At 51.2% G+C, this 15,772-nt stretch overlaps 1 protein-coding gene across 1 annotated transcript; it reads right to left on the minus strand.

The window, feature by feature from the left end:
• Positions 1-269: 269 nt before the first annotated feature.
• On the minus strand, positions 270-15,161 carry LOC308637395 (cell adhesion molecule CEACAM1-like; the record flags this gene model as incomplete). Its single annotated transcript, XM_081273699.1, has 10 exons — positions 270-335; positions 592-633; positions 1,124-1,155; positions 1,499-1,551; positions 2,483-2,603; positions 3,241-3,507; positions 3,635-3,889; positions 4,390-4,668; positions 8,152-8,385; positions 15,089-15,161. The coding sequence occupies 10 exons, from the start codon at positions 15,159-15,161 to the stop codon at positions 270-272; spliced, it is 1,422 nt and encodes a 473-aa protein (XP_081129825.1).
• Positions 15,162-15,772: the final 611 nt, after the last annotated feature.

Here is a 15,772-nt window from a genome sequence, read left to right on the forward strand (position 1 = left end):
AGGAGGGAAGGGGGTCTTTATTCAGCACCTTTCCAGGTGACCTATAGGGGCCCTTCCCTCTCCCTGGAAGCCCCTGCCCCTGGGCACAGGCAGCCTGGTTCTGGCCATTGACAGCCCAGGGCAGCCTGTGTCTCTAGAATCCCCAGGGACCCCTCCCCCTCTAGGTTCCAGAGTCCAGTAGGGTCAGGCTCCACCTCTGTCCCATCACCCAGCATCTGGGGTCTAGCAGGACCCTCCCTCAGCCCACATGGAGCATCGTGTGGTGGAAACTAAGAATCCACATCAGCCTTGTGGTCGGCCCGGCAGTAGGTGTCCAGGTCAGGGTTTAGTAATTCCTGAAAAAGAACAAAGAGGCTCTGACCCTTCTGAACCAGGGGACCATGAACTCCTAGGCCCTGGCCCACCTGGGACTGCTCTGTCCCTGTGTCTGTCTGGGCTCAGAGGCTCCTGTTCCTAGGCCCCCCCCTCCCCTGCTCACCACCCCCTGATCCCATTTTGGCTGCTGTTTCCTGGCAAGATCAGGAAGGTGTGGGGAGGGGCATCTCTTGGGTACGCCCTGGACTGTGGGCAAGGGTCATCACCCACACTCACCTGGTAGATGGGGACAGCAGCTCCGTGGCCAGGGAGTGGGGCCTGGCAAGAAGGGAGATTGGAAATCAGGGTCAGCAAAGGGAGGGTCATCAAGGCTGAGACTCCAGGGAGCAGGTGCTGGGTGGTGCCTGGAAGGTTCTGGTCTCTGACAGGCCAGAGCTTACTCCCTGTGTCTGTTTAGCCCTTTCTTCTCAGGAGTTACCAGCTCTGGGTCCTGAGCACCAGCCTCCACTTCAGGACAGACACCCCAGTTTCTGTCCTGACTATGGTCCCCATCATTAACCCAGGGCCACCGATAGAAGCTCCCAGCACCCATTCTGCACCAGGACTCCCCTGAGATGGCAGGAAGTATGTTGGGCTGAGGACAGAGTGATGGTGGTTCTGTCCCTGAGCGTGGCCAAGTCTCTGGCCAGGGCCAGGCTAACCTTGTCCTGGTCCAGCATGAGTGGGGGTGTCTGTGCTGTGTGGGGGTTGACAGTGCCCCTGAGCCTGCAGAGCTAGTCCCCTGTGTAGAGATAGCTGGGGGACTCACCAGGGAGGTGGAGCTGTCAGAGGGACCTTGGCCTGGGGACAGAGACAAGAGTTAGCAGACATGAGGAGGGCTGGGCCCCTGCTGCAGGAGGGGTTAGGGGCCCTCAACTTTCAGAGTGTCAGGGAGACAGCATGTCCTGGGAGAGACCCTGTAGCCCTTGCAGTGGCCCAAGGAGCCAAGGAACCTGAGGAGGAGACCAGATGCCACAAGTCTGGGCTGGCTTGGCCAGGTGGGTCCCCTGTTGTATTTGATGACAGGGATCCTTGAATCCCCAGTGTAAACATTCAACCCTGGACGTGTGGTTGTGGGCAAGGGTGGACACTGTGGGGCAGGCCTAGGGGCTCCCAGCCACCCTCAGGCTGAGGGGGCACTTACCGGGTCTTGATGCTGGGGTGCAGTGTTCTCTGAGGCCATGCTGGACACTGGCCCTAGGAAAGGTCAGGCTTATTCATGAGGGTCATGGACTGGGGTCAGATAGAGGATGAGGAGGGCACCCCATTTCCAAGGAGGGTGTGAAAGCTTCCTCTCCCCATCAGGTCTGTGTACCAGGGGGCCCAGGGGAGGGGAGCAGAGGAAAGGCCTTAAGAAGACACCGCTGCCCTGGGCCAAGGTGAAGGACCCTCCCAGGTGCAGACCCAGGAGAACGTTGGCTGAGGGACCCAGAAAAGGGACTGAGGATTGAGGAAGAATTAGAGCAGGAGAGTTTGAGTGAGTAAAAGGGTCCAGAGCCCTGGGGACAAGCAGGGTCACCACGTAGGCAAGACGTCTGGGAACCACGTGCATCTTGAAAATCCCCGACCCCCAGTGGTGATCCTGCTGTGGAGGACCCTCTGCTCAGGCCAGGAGATGAGGTAATGTGACAGTGGCCTTTAGTGCTCTCCACCCACGTGGCCAGGAGGCAAAGAACTTTCCAGGACACACTATCTGGCTGGGCCCTGGGATCCCACCTCACACATCAGGGGCCTTGGGTCACACAGGAGGTGTGCAGAGTGGACCCTCCTACCTCTCCAGGCCCCAGCCCTTGCCCTGAGTGACCTGGGACAGGACCCCTCATACACATAGCTTCATCCCTCTCTTGGTGTGGGGGCAAATACTGCAGGAGGTGCCGTGTTGAACACTAGTCTAGGGAGGGACACCAGTGCTGTGGGGACAGGTCCTGGTGACCAATGTGCAGAGGAGGCAGCTGTTGAGCAATCAGCCCAGGGCCAGCAGCTGGTGAGGGACGGGGGGGCGACTGGGTGAGAGGGGAGGCTCCTCGGGAAGTGGGGAGGTCGGAGTCAGTCCAGAGTCTGAGGATGGGCCTTCCTCCCTCAGGCCTGGGGTCACCTGGGTGGGATCAGGTGGGGGAAGCCTGGGTACCTTCCAGTTCTTGTGTGGAGCAGGAAACACCCCAGAGCAGCCACCAGAGCCACCCTGACCAGGACCCCAGTCACGATGCCAGCGACGGCCCCCACAGGGAGGCCTGGGGTCCTCTCTTCTGCTGAAAGAGAAGAGAAAGGGCTGAAGGTCAGGTCTTCAGGGGAACCAGCTGGGCCCTGCAGGGGGCCACAGAGGGTGGAAGGAAATGGCACCAAGGACCCAGTGCAGTTTGTCATGTCGTCACCATGTCCTCCCGACTCTGCTTCTGGCGATTTCTTCACGTTTGGTTTTGAAACCTGCATGTGCTCTAGCCTGACCCTCTCCACATGGAGCTGGGCCACATCCTGCTCATGCTCCTGTTAAGGTCTCTTCCTCTTCTCTTTCATGTTAATATATTTTTTACATATTGAAGGACCTTTATTTTATTCATTGTTTGTATGATGCTGAGAATTGAACCCAGGTTCTCACACAGGCCGGGCAAGTGCTCTAACACTGAGCCCCACCGCACCCCCTCTTCCTCTTCTCTTCCTTCCCATCTCAGGACAGTGTCAGTGGGCAGCCCTCACAGACTATCTAGCCCAGGCCTAGCCTCAGGTCAGATCAGAACCAAGGTGACATCAAGGCACCTAATTTCTGGGTAGTCAACCACATTCTCTCCAAGCTCTGGCATCTACCCCATGCTCCTGGCTGGTGCCATATGATGGCCCTTGACGGTGAAATATGTGAGGGAAGCACTGGGTGGGACGGGGGCCACTCACAGATCACAGCCAGTCTGTAGCGGTCACTCCTGGTGGAACTTGTGGGGTTGGAGGCCTCACACTGATACTCCCCGGCATCCTCCTGTCTGACGGGGTCTATGCTGAGGGTCCTGTGGTCCGGGGACAGCTGCATCCTGTCTGTGAGCTGCAGAGTCTGGCTATTGAAGATCCACGTGATGGAGATTCCAGGGTCACCTGAGAGGCAGGTCATGGCCACAGAGTGTGGTTCTGTGTTGGTGGCTCTGAGGGAGGGCTGGGCCACTAGCCCTGTGGAAAAACAGCAAGGGGCTGACTGACAGCGGGCCTGAGGCTAGCAAATAACTTCTTCCACGTTGTTTCCAGAAAAATCAAGACTCCACCCAGCACTTGATACTGTGCTCCTGGGTCCACTTACCAGAGATGGTAATGTTCTTGGTTGTGGTCCTATTGAGGTTAGTGACAGAGTTATGGGCGACACACACATAGGATCCACTATTATTTGTAGAGAGGTTGGGGATTGAGAGCTCTTGTGTGGATTCCAGGGGCCTCCCATTGAAAGACCAAGAGAACTGAGCAGGCGGGTTAGAGTCTGTGTGGCAGGAGAGGTGGAGATTTGTCCCTGGACGGAAATGTGAGTCTGGGGGGTTTATGATGGGGGCATCCGGACCATCTGGAGCAAACAGATAAAGCCACATGTAATGTCATCAGAGGGAAGTGGAAGATCCTAGACTGTAGAAGACCACAATATAACTACTGATCCATGTCACAACCTTGGTTTTTTTTAAAAGTCACAACTAGGCTGGGGAGTACAGTGGTACAGCACCTGCCCAGCATGCATGAGGCCCTGGGTTCAAATCCCAGCAACATACACACTCACAGAAAGTCTCAACCAAATCCCTTGTTCACTGAAATTAGTCTGTGACATTCCCCTGCTTCTCTGTCCCAGGTGGCTGACTCCAGGCCTACCCAGGGAACCACAAGCTCTCCTCTCCTATTCATGGCCCAAGGCGGGACCTGCCTGGATGTGCCTGGGGTAAATGGCACAGCCAGTCCAAGTGCCCAGGAGAGAGGGTCTGTGTACTTGGACCCAAGAGGGACTAAGTGGCCCAGCCTCTGGCCCTGTGTATTTGAGTTCACAGCCAGGGTAATGGAGGAATAGAAGTTACTCACAGGAAATATACAAGGTGAGTGGGTCACTGCGGCTGGCACTCACTAGATTCTGGATTTCACACTCATAGGGTCCTGGGTCATTCCTTGTGACACTGAATAAAGTGAGAGTCCTGTTGTTGTTGGACAGCTTCAGCCTCTCACCATCTGGGATCATCTGATTGTTTATCTTCCACAGGTAGGTTGCATAATTAATCTCATGTTCACAGGTTAATGCTAGAGAGTCCTCACCCTCCATGGGTTGGGAGTTGTTGATTGTGATGTTGGGTTTGGGTAATTTCTCTGTGCAGACAACAGAGGATTGCCCTGTGATCCCCGCAAAAGCGTCTTTCCACCTGGGCTGGCCTCTCACCTCCCACCAACCTGAGTCCTGAAGAACCAGGCAGAGTGGGTATCCTGGGCAGATGCAGGAGGATCTGAGGGATCAGAGGAGGTGGGGCCCCTTGGGCTGTGTCTGGGAGAAGCACAGAGTTTCTCACAGGTGCACTTAATTGCAGAGTTTGGTCCTGGACAGACCCAGGACTGGGAGTTAGCAACCCCGTGTCTCCTCTGGTCCTCGCTGGCCCTGGCTGGCCTTGAGACGCAGAGTCCCTCCAGCTGCACAGACTCCAGGGCTCAGCCCACGTGTGTGTCCTCTGAGCCTTTGGTTCTCAAGGCCATCCTAGAGGTGGGTCATGGTGGGACACCCCACTGTGCTTAAACCCCAAGAAAACCCCACAGCCTCATCTGAGAATGGGGTGTGTGAACAGAAACCAGGATACCAGGGGCAAGCTTGGCATTCAGTTTGGTGGTCATCCTGGGGCCAGAAGGGGGGCAGTTCTGCTCAGGTGTTTCCTGGTGATGGACAGGAGCCAGTGACACCTGAAAGGCAAAGCATGAGTCCAAAGAATGCTCTAGGGTGAGGGGGACAGACAAGGTTTAGAGCAGAATCATGTTCCTGTCCTTGGTCTTTACATCCCTCTCCCCCTGCAGAGAGCCGGTGAGGCATGTGGAATTGTCCTGAGAGACCAGTGGATGGTTCCAAACACATTAGCACTAAGAGGTGGAAAAGGGGACCAGGACCCTGCTGAAAATAGGTCCCTCGTAGGCTTGTGTGTGGCAGACCTGGAGTAGAAATGAGGGATGTTAAAGTTATCCCATATGGGAAAATAGTTTTAGATACCCATGATCTAAGACTCCTTTCTGAAAGAAAAATTTCTCTAAGGAGCACAGTGTCTTAGACTGAGCTCTGAAGTCCTGAGGGGTCACATTATGACCCAAGGCAGATGCTAAGGTCACTTTGAAACCTTAGCAGCCTCCTGAGTAAGGAGAGACCTGTGGGTCCTGGTGGAGGACTGAATGGTCAGAGGGGACATCTGAGGGTCTCTGTTAAGTAAAATGAGGCACAACACCTAATTCAGAGAAGTATTATTGATCATGTTAATCAATCTAGAAGTCTATGTTCCCAATTGCTATGGAGACTCAGCAAAGTGGGGAAGAACCTGACACAGGCCTGTGGAATGCCTTCTTCCTTTTCTTTTCACCCCAGGAAGTGCAGTGAGATCATCAAATTGATCCAAATCAGAGCCTAGAGCCTAATGTAAGTGACCGTGGCTGGAGCATCACACCATGTGGGGACAGACCTCCCTTGTGGTGATGGTGTCCTCATGGGGACACAGGCACATATGGAATAGACAGTTAGCCCTGAGACAGCACCGTTCAGTCCAGCGCCCCCTTGGGGAAGGTCCTGGGAGTCACTGGAGGAGCGTGAGCTCCACTTAGGGACCAGGATGGAGCCACCAGTCATCTGGGTGTAAGGAGCCTGGGACCTAGGGGCTTGCCGCCCTGTCCTGCCTCTGCCCCCCTCGCTGAGTCAGTGCAGAGAGTAGATGGGGAGATGCTCAGGCTGTGTCCTGGCCTATTTCACATGTCATTGTCATGGAAGGAAAGAGCCCTGGAAGGGACACAATGGGGCCTCCTTCATAGTGGGTGAAGTGACAGGGGCACCTGTCTCAACTGTTTCTGTGCCCTTTACTACGGCCAGGAGGGGTCTGGCCCCAGGTGTTAGCAGGAAGTGGACAGGACAGATGGCCATTAGTGCAGGAGGGAAGGGCATGGCTCATTGTGCAGGGCAGGGCCAGTCCTGCCTGAATGAGAAGGAGGGAGAGGACGGACAGGCAGGAGCAAGACAGCCAGAATCGCCATGGCAGGGAGCAGTGGGGCTACAGTGACTTAAAGCCCCAGGTCCAAGAGCCTCATGGCTGCCTCAGAACTGACCCAGGGCCACCCTAAAGACCCTCCACAGCCCAGCCACCCTAAGGGCATCCTGTGATGTGGCTCCTGGGTGGCCTCAGGAGAGGTGGTTGTTGGGATGGAGAAAGAGCCTCAGCCTCCAGGAGGGACAGGGAGCAGCTGGCAGAACCCCCTGGGATTGCACATGCAGGTTCCAGGCTCTGAAGAGGTTCAGGGTCATTCATTCATGATCCCTCCCTCCTTCCCCACAAAACCACTGAGACTTGTCTACACCTTGGGCCTTGTGCTGGTTGCAGGGTCCAGTGGGGAGTGAGAAAGTCCTGTCCCTTATGCTCCAGAGGGAGTGACACCCAACACACCAGGAAACATGTGACCTCAAGTCCAGCAAGGGAGTGTGTGGACCGGCTGTGTGAATGGAGGCCTAGATATTTTGTTGAGGAAGGTGATTTGGTTCCAGAGTAAAAGTGATTATTCTCCATTTGCTCTCACTCCCAGACCACACTGTCCTCTCCAGGCTGCCAGTGCCCAGGACTAAACTAGCTGAGCCAATGACTGGTCTCTGGTCCACAGACGCCTAATAGGCCCTCAGCATGCAGAGCACGGGGCTCTGGCTACAGAGTGACATGCACCACTGACCTGCCACCCGTGGTCTGTGTTCCCTGTGCCTCAGTTTCCCTTTATTGGATACATGGGAAGTGGTGTCTGGTTCACCATGTTGTCTATAAATTAACCTTGAAATACTCTCAGTAACCTGACCTGGGCTTAGAGGAGCTGTCCCTAAAGAAAAAGCCCCTACTCTGATCTGCCTCCCAGTGAGAGCCCTGGGCTGGTCCCGGGAGGACCAGGAGCATCTCTTTCCTCTGTTCCTCCCCTTGGGGACATGGACCTTCCTGTGGAGCCTCATAGAGGTCCATCAGGGCACCTGATTGGCCTGAGGCTCCTGTCCCTCTGTGCTCACCACACCTAGTCCCAGGAGAAGGAGATGCCCAGGTGCCCTTGCCCAGATGTGGCTCCTGGGACTGTGCCCTGGCTGGTGACCACCTCCAGGAGCTACCAGATCAGGTGGCCAGTAAATCCTTGCTCCCCAGCAGCCCTCAGCAGGAAGCCAAACTCCAACCCTGGCCACGCGTCCTCAGGGTCACCTGGAGCCAGGAGCCTGGGACAGAGGTCTGGAGCAGGTACACCCTAGGACTAACCTTCTCTGTGAGGACTCCAGGGCCCTCAGGCCAGGTCTGACTCAGTCCTGCAGGGTCTTTCTCAGGGCCATGCTCCTGGGAAGGACACAGGGGCTGGGCTGAGACTGCTCTGACTGGGCCGAGTCTCCCACCAGACCAGCCTGCTCTCTGCCAGTGGATTCAGGCAGAGGACTCAGGTCTTCTGAAGTCTGTCTGCCCTGTGTGTGTCCTTCAGTAAGTGCTCCAACTCCACTGTGGGGACACAATGCATAGGAGGAGGGAGGCAGACCCGGATCTCAGGGTCCTGTGTGTGCAGTGGAGTTGACCCTCCAACACCCAGAGGCTGGGCATCACTCACCATGTACACGGAACTCTCCAGTTGCTGTTTCAGTAACAAAATTGGCAGCTGTGGTTTGCAGGGTGTAGAATCCTATGTCCTCCTTTGTCACATTCACAAACAGCAGGGACCCATTGGGGTATACTATCTCTCGACCACTGAAGGCAGGGCCTTGGGTAGCTGAGTGTATGATATTCGAGTAGGATACAATTAGACGGCTGCGGTCTGTTATTTGCCCTCTGAACCAGGTGTAGCCTACAGCGTTCCACGACACATTGTGGACAAGGAGAAGAACGTCTCTCCCTTCAGCAACGTCAGAAGGCACTGGTTCAATAGTGAGCTGGGCAGTGGGGTGTGGGTTCCAGAAGGTTAACAGTGAGACTAGGAGGGAAGAGAGAGAAATCCATCAATATGGGTCCTTAATATAGGTGGAAAGATGGGGCCCAGGACCTCAGCAGGAGGCTTCATTTCAGCCTCGGGGGTGTGTTGGGTGTATACATGGTTGTCCCTGTGTCAAGGCTAGCAGCCTGACCTTATTTCCTTCAGTACCCCTGTATCTGTCATCCTCTCTTGGGAACACCTTTCCCCATGGGTCTTCAAGGCTGGCCCCTCAGTGCCCTCAGATCCCTGCTCACACCCAGGGCACCTGGGCACCCGCCTCCCCTGACCACCTCCTTAGAGACCCCAGGTCTTCCCTGTGGACATTCCCCTGCTCTCTGCCCTCCTAGATCTACACAGCACAGTCCTCACCTGCAGATCTCCCTGTGGCCTGGCTTCCTGCCCTCTAGAGAGAAGCTCCAGGAGGCAGAGACTAGTCTGACCCTTGTTGTAGCCCAGGGCCTGGACCAGGCTCAGCCTCCTGTGGATGAGTGAAGCAGGGTCCCCACACTGAGCATCCAGGTGTCTGTGCCAATGTCTGAAGCTGGTGGCTACAGACAGTGTCCAATGCTCAAGTTGCCTTTCTATTTGGATAGTGGCCCTGACAGAGCTGTTAATGTCAATTTTCAAAATATAAAGGCCTCTGGTGAGTTACTTGGAGAAGAGAACCCCTGAGCTTTCCATCCCCCTTCATCTGTTCCTGTTGGTGAGCTTTTGTCTTCTGTGTTCTGTTCCCAATGGACAGAGTAAAGCCCTGTGTCCCCTGTGAGGGTTGGGTCCTCCCTGGGGACACCAGCAGGACTTTGCTCCCACCTCCCACCCTCTTTCAGGGAACTGTCCCCTCTTACCTGCCAGCAGGACCCCCTGCCAGGGGATGCCCCCTCTGCATGGACAGGCTGAGGGGGCTGCATGGTCCCTGCTGCTCTGTCCCCTCTGTGGAAGGAGCTTCACTGCAGACCCGCTGGGAAGCCGAGGTCCAGGCCAGTCAGCCCTGCTGCCCTGCTCCTCTCTGAGCTCAGCCTCCTCCCAGGGCAGGAGCACTTTCCTGGGTCACAGGGCTGGGGGCGGGGTCTCTGTGGAGGAACCTCTCTGTCCCCTCCCTCTCAGTCCTGCCTCCTGTCCCTTCTGCTTTCCCTGTTGGGTTTCACTACTGCATGCCACACCCTGAGGAGCAAGGCAGGTGGGGACGCTGTCCCCTGAGAGAAGTGGCTCACCCAGCACTGGCCTCAGCTGTGTCCTGGCCTCAGGGCTCTCAGCACCACCCAGGGAGCCCCTGGGGTCCCCTCACCCTGGGCATTTTCCCCTTTACGGTTTTGTCCTGTGTCTTCCCCAATTTCTCAAATGCTCTAGGAAGGTGGATTTCCTCCCTACAGGAAGGGGACAGAAACAGTTCTGGGGTCTAGAAAGAGGCCCAGTGAGTGATGGCTGGTGAGGGGACCTGCTCTCTGTACCTGGTATCTCCAGCCTGGCCTCGGAGTGGCTATCTCAGGATATTCACATCCTTTGTGTCCTGGGAGGGGAGGACTGTGCTAGTGGAGGTAGGTGACCATGGGCTCCTTGGTCCTCAGGGAGAGATTTTAGGGAGACCCTCCCTCTTCATTGTTTGGTGCAGCTGTGGCTCAGGCCTGCCCATGCCTTCCTTGGGTGGCCTCTGTCCTCTACCTAGTGAGTCTCCTGTGGTCACCCTGACTTTTTCCATGGGTGTTACCCAGAGGCAAAGGCCTGCTCAGAGACCCCTGGCAGTGCCAGGTCCTCACAGGCCTAGGAAGGAGTGCGGGTGGGAGCTGAGCAGGTTCGTGGGAGGCACCCCGTAGTCTATTGTGGATGGAAATCAGGCCACATTTCCACCTATTGAACCATAGTCCAAGTTTCAGAATCCATTTGCCAAGTGTTGACTGTGAGTCCCATGTCGCCCCCTGGTGGTCATGAGGAGAACTATGGCCAGTGTCAGGGACTGTAGCAGGGATGCTGTCCAGGGTCCAAATGGTAAGAGCTGGCCCTGTCCCTGGGCACAGGTGGCCCTGACCGACTGGCTGAAGAGTTGTTTCTGTTTACTGAGTGTCCCCAGGATACATGACTCTGTCCAGTACAGGGTGAGTCTAGGGAGAGGACGGGAGTTGTCCTGGGGACTCCTGCTCCAGAGTAGGGAGGACTGTGCCACCAGGGGATGGGCAGCCTCAGGAGGGGCCTTCTGTGCCTGAGGGTTCAAAGGAAGGACATGGGGAGGTGTCTCCTGAGACTTTAGGGGGCAAGCACTGGCTTTATGAGGTATGTCTGCGGTTGGCTGGTGTCGTGTGAGTATTATGGAGATTCTCTGGCCAGACACATGACACAGCCTCTCATCCCAGCTGTTCAGGAGGCTGAGGCAGGAGGATTGCTAGTTTGAGGCCAGCCCATACAAATTAGTTTGACTTTGTCTCAAAATAAAAAATGTAACGTAGTTCAGTGTTAGACTGCTCCTGGGGACAATCCCTAGTCCCTCACACCTCTCTCTCTCTCTCTTTTTTTTTTAAATTTGTTTCATTTTTATTTTATTATTTTTTTAATTTTTTTATAGGTTATTCAAAAAATTACAAAGATTGCAGAATCACATTGGTTACACATCCACATTTTTACATAATGCCATAATAGTAACTGTTGTATTCTGCTACCTTTCCTATCCTCTACTATCCCCCTCCCCTCCCCTCTCATCTTCTCTCTCTACCCCATCTACTGTAATTCATTTCTCTCCTTATTTTTTTCCCATTCCCCTCACAACCTCTTATATGTAATTTTGTATAACAATGAGGGTCTCCTTCCATTTCCATGCAATTTCCCTTTTCTCTCCCTTTCCCTCCCACCCCATGACTCTATTTAATGTTAATCTTTTCCTCCTGCTCTTCCTCCCTGCTCTGTTCTTGGTTGCTCTGATTATATCAAAGAAGACATTTGGCATTTGTTTTTTAGGGATTGGCTAGCTTCACTTAGCATAATCTGCTCTAATGCCATCCATTTCCCTGCAAATTCCATGATTTTGTCATTTTCTAGTGCTGCATAGTACTCCATTGTATATAAATGCCACATTTTTTTATCCATTCATCTATTGCGGGGCATCAGGGTTGGTTCCACAGTCTAGCTATTGTGAATTGTGCTGCTATGAACATCGATGTGGCAGTATCCCTGTAGTACGCTCTTTTAAGGTCTTCAGGGAATAGTCCGAGAAGGGCAATAGCTGGGTCAAATGGTGGTTCCATTCCTAGCTTTCCCAGGAATCTCCATACTGCTTTCCATATTGGCCGCACCAATTGGCAGTCCCACCAGCAATGTACAAGAGTACCCTTTTCCCCACATCCTCGCCAGCACTTGTTGTTGTTTGACTTCATAATGGCTGCCAATCTTACTGGAGTGAGATGGTATCTTAGGGTGGTTTTGATTTGCATTTCTCTGACTGCTAGAGATGGTGAGCATTTTTCCATGTACTTGTTGATTGATTGTATGTCCTCCTCTGAGAAGTGTCTGTTCAGGTCTTTGGCCCATTTGTTAATTGGGTTATTTGTTTTCTTATTGTTTAATTTTTTGAGTTCTTTGTATACTCTGGATATTAGGGCTCTATCTGAAGTGTGAGGAGTAAACATTTGTTCCCAGGATGTAGGCTCCCTATTTACCTCTCTTATTGTTTCTCTTGCTGAGAAAAAACTTTTTAGTTTAAGTAAGTCCCATTTGTTGATACTAGTTATTAACTCTTGTGCTATGGGTGTCCTATTAAGGAATTTGGAGCCCGACCCCACAATATGTAGATTGGAGCCAACCTTTTCTTCTATCAGATGCATAGTCTCTGATTTGATATCTAACTCCCTGATCCATTTTGAGTTAACTTTTGTGCATGGCGAGAGAAGGGGATTCAGTTTCATTTTGTTGCATATGGATTTCCAGTTTTCCCAGCACCATTTGTTGAAGATGCTATCCTTCCTCCATTGCATGCTTTTAGCCCCTTTATCGAATATAAGATAGTTGTAATTTTGTGGATTGGTCTCTGTGTCCTCTATTCTATACCATTGGTCCACCCGCCTGTTTTGGTACCAGTACCATGCTGTTTTTGTTACTATTGCTCTGTAATATAGTTTGAAATCTGGTATCGCTACACTTCCTGATTCACACTTCCTGCTTAGAATTGCTTTTGCTATTCTGGGTCTTTTATTTTTCCATATGAATTTCATGATTGCTTTATCTATTTCTAGAAGAAATGCCATTGGGATTTTGATTGGCATTGCATTGAACCTATAGAGAACTTTTGGTAATATCGCCATTTTGATGATGTTAGTTCTGCCTATCCATGAACAGGGTATATTTTTCCATCTTCTAAGATCTTCTTCTACTTCTCTCTTTAGGGTTCTGTAGTTTTCATTGTATAAATCTTTCACCTCTTTTGTTAAGTTGATTCCCAAGTATTTTATTTTTTTGAGGATATTGTGAATGGGGTGGTTTTCCTCATTTCCAGTTCAGAGGATTTGTCTCTGATATACAGGAATGCCTTTGATTTATGTGTGTTGATTTTATATCCTGCCACTTTGCTGAATTCATTTATTAGCTCTAGTAGTTTCTTTGTAGACCCTTTTGGGTCTTCTAGGTATAGAATCATGTCATCTGCAAATAGTGATAATTTAAGTTCTTCTTTTCCTATCTTAATGCCTTTAATTTCTTTCGTCTGTCTAATTGCTCTGGCCAGTATTTCGAGAACTATATTGAATAGAAGTGGTGAGAGAGGGCATTCCTGTCTTGTTCCAGATTTTAGAGGCCTCACACCTCTCTCTCTGTCACTCTCTGCCTCTCTCTCTCTCTCTCTCTCTCTCTCACACACACACACACACACACACACACACACACATGCACACGCACATGCACACATACACACACTCAGCAGAGTGGGTGTATTTTACACATCTTTCCTAAAAACTTTTCATTGTGTAATACTTATTACAAAAATGTGCTCTATTAACCCTTTTAACTGTAGAAATACATGCCATGAGTCCATTCAAATATACAACAATCAATACTATTTCCAGAATTTTTTCATCACCTGCACTAAAACTCTGACCATTAAGCTATCAAGGCGCAGGACCCTCTAGCCTCGGGTAACCTTGAATCTATTTCCTGTCTCTATGAATTTCCCAATTCTAGATATCTCATATAAATGAAATTATACAACCACATACCATTTTGCTTCTTGTTTAATCATGTTTTTAGGTTGACCCAAGTTGTAATGTGCATCAGAACTTAATTTTTTTATGGCTAATCATAAGCCAACATATTTGTAAGCCATGTTTATTTATGTATTCCTCTGCTGATGGACACGGTGTTGTTTCCACACCTGCCTGTTGTGAAGAATGGTGTGGCGAGCCTTAGCCTTGGGGAGCTATTGGAGTCCCTGTTTCCCATCCTGTGGGCACATGCCCAGCCGTGGGAGTGCTGGGTGTGGGGAGCCATTCTGACACGTGATTGGGTGACTCCCGTTAAGGGCCTGAGGCGCTCTGGCTGTGTCGGAGCTTTTCCGACCCTTTCCTGATGAGAGAGCCCATCCGTGTGGGGGTGTGCCTGACCATTGACCCCGGAGACCCAATCACTGAACCTGACCTTGGAGTGCAGCCCCCCTCAACCTTCATTGGATGGAATTCTCCCCTGAATCTCTTGTTCCCCAATAAAGGGCTACTCCCAGGCGTGTTCGCTCTCTCTCTCTCTCCTGCTAGCCCAGAGTAATCCTCGCTGCCCTGCTGGGCGGCTGGAGCCGTCTTGGACCTAGCAATGTAAAAAAGGTACTGGTTTGTGTGTTTTATTTTGATCTCTTCTAACTAACTTAATGCCAGAACCTCATTAATGAAACCACTGCGCAGGCCGCGTGGTAGAATTGGCGCCCAACGTGGGGCATTCTGAATTAGTTAGATTGAGTGGGAGCGCGCGCTAAAAAGATTAAGGGAAAGAATAAAAAGGAAGATAAGGAAAAAGAAATAAAGAATAAGGAAGATAAAGAATAAAGATAAAGAAAAGGAAGAAGTGACATTTGGGTCACAAAAGTACCGGGAGATATTGAAGGAAAGAGACGTTAAATTACTTAAAATGGGAAATTCTACTTCTTCGGATAAGGAAATGTATCTGACTATTTTAGACAGTATAATTAATCAGAAAGGAAAACAGATAAAGAAAACTCAGTTATTACAATTTTTAAAGATTGTAGGTGAATATTGTCCTTGGTTTTGTGACCAAGAGTCTCCAAATTTACTTACTTGGGAGAAATTAGGAAGAAAGTTACAGAGAGTCTGTCTTTCTACTGAAATACCTGGAGGTATAGAGAATATACAGAAAACTTGGACAGCCCTAGAAGTCTGTCTTTTTGAATACATGGGCCAGAGTTCACAGCCTCCTAAAGACCTTTTAAAAGGCATTCAAGGAGCTGTTAAGTCTATTCAAATGGAAAATCAGCCTGAGGCTAAGTTAATTTCCTTTCGTTTGAAAGCAAAGGCACTAAGGACCAAGGTTAGAAAAGTGAACTTAGACTCGCAGCCCCATGCGGAGAATTCAGATGGCGCGGATCAGCCCGCTTTCTCACCGCCGCCGCCGGCGGCATTTCCTCCTGGCAGGAGCCCGGGAATTCCAAGAACGGTCGCACAGTGTGATGTCATCGCGCCGACCATGGGGGCCGCCATCTTTAGATTTACCGGAGCAAAACAGTTTCCATGCCAACCATGGGGGCCGCCATCTTTAATTTTACCGGAGCGGAACCACAGTTTCCATACAAACCCCTAATGATTTTCAAGGCTTTTAAGAGAGATAATTCAGCCTATGGGATCATTACAGCCAGGACTTCCCTCCCCCACAGCCATTCCTTTAGATTATAGCTTGATGGTAATAGATTTAAAAGACTGTTTTTTCTCTATAAGGTTACATCCTGAAGATTGTGAAAGATTTGCTTTCACTGTCCCAGCAATTAATTTTAAGGAACCTGTTAAAAGATACTGCTGGAAGGTGCTTCCTCAGGGAATGCGTAATAGCCCTACACTGTGCCAAAAATATGTTGACCAGGCAATAGATCCCATTAGAAATAGCTTCCCTGATGCATACATTATTCATTTTATGGATGATATACTATTGGCTTATGCTAATCCAGAAGTACTTTCAGAAATTTTTACTCAGTTAGAGACTTCACTTACAACAATGGGTTTATGTATAGCTCCTCAAAAAATTCAAAAGGTATCTCCTTTTCAATATCTAGGTCAGATAATTCAGGGACATA

The sequence above is a fragment of the Spermophilus citellus genome (genome assembly GCF_964194105.1).
Source record: "Spermophilus citellus genome assembly, chromosome: 18".
NCBI classification, from domain to species: domain Eukaryota; kingdom Metazoa; phylum Chordata; class Mammalia; order Rodentia; family Sciuridae; genus Spermophilus; species Spermophilus citellus.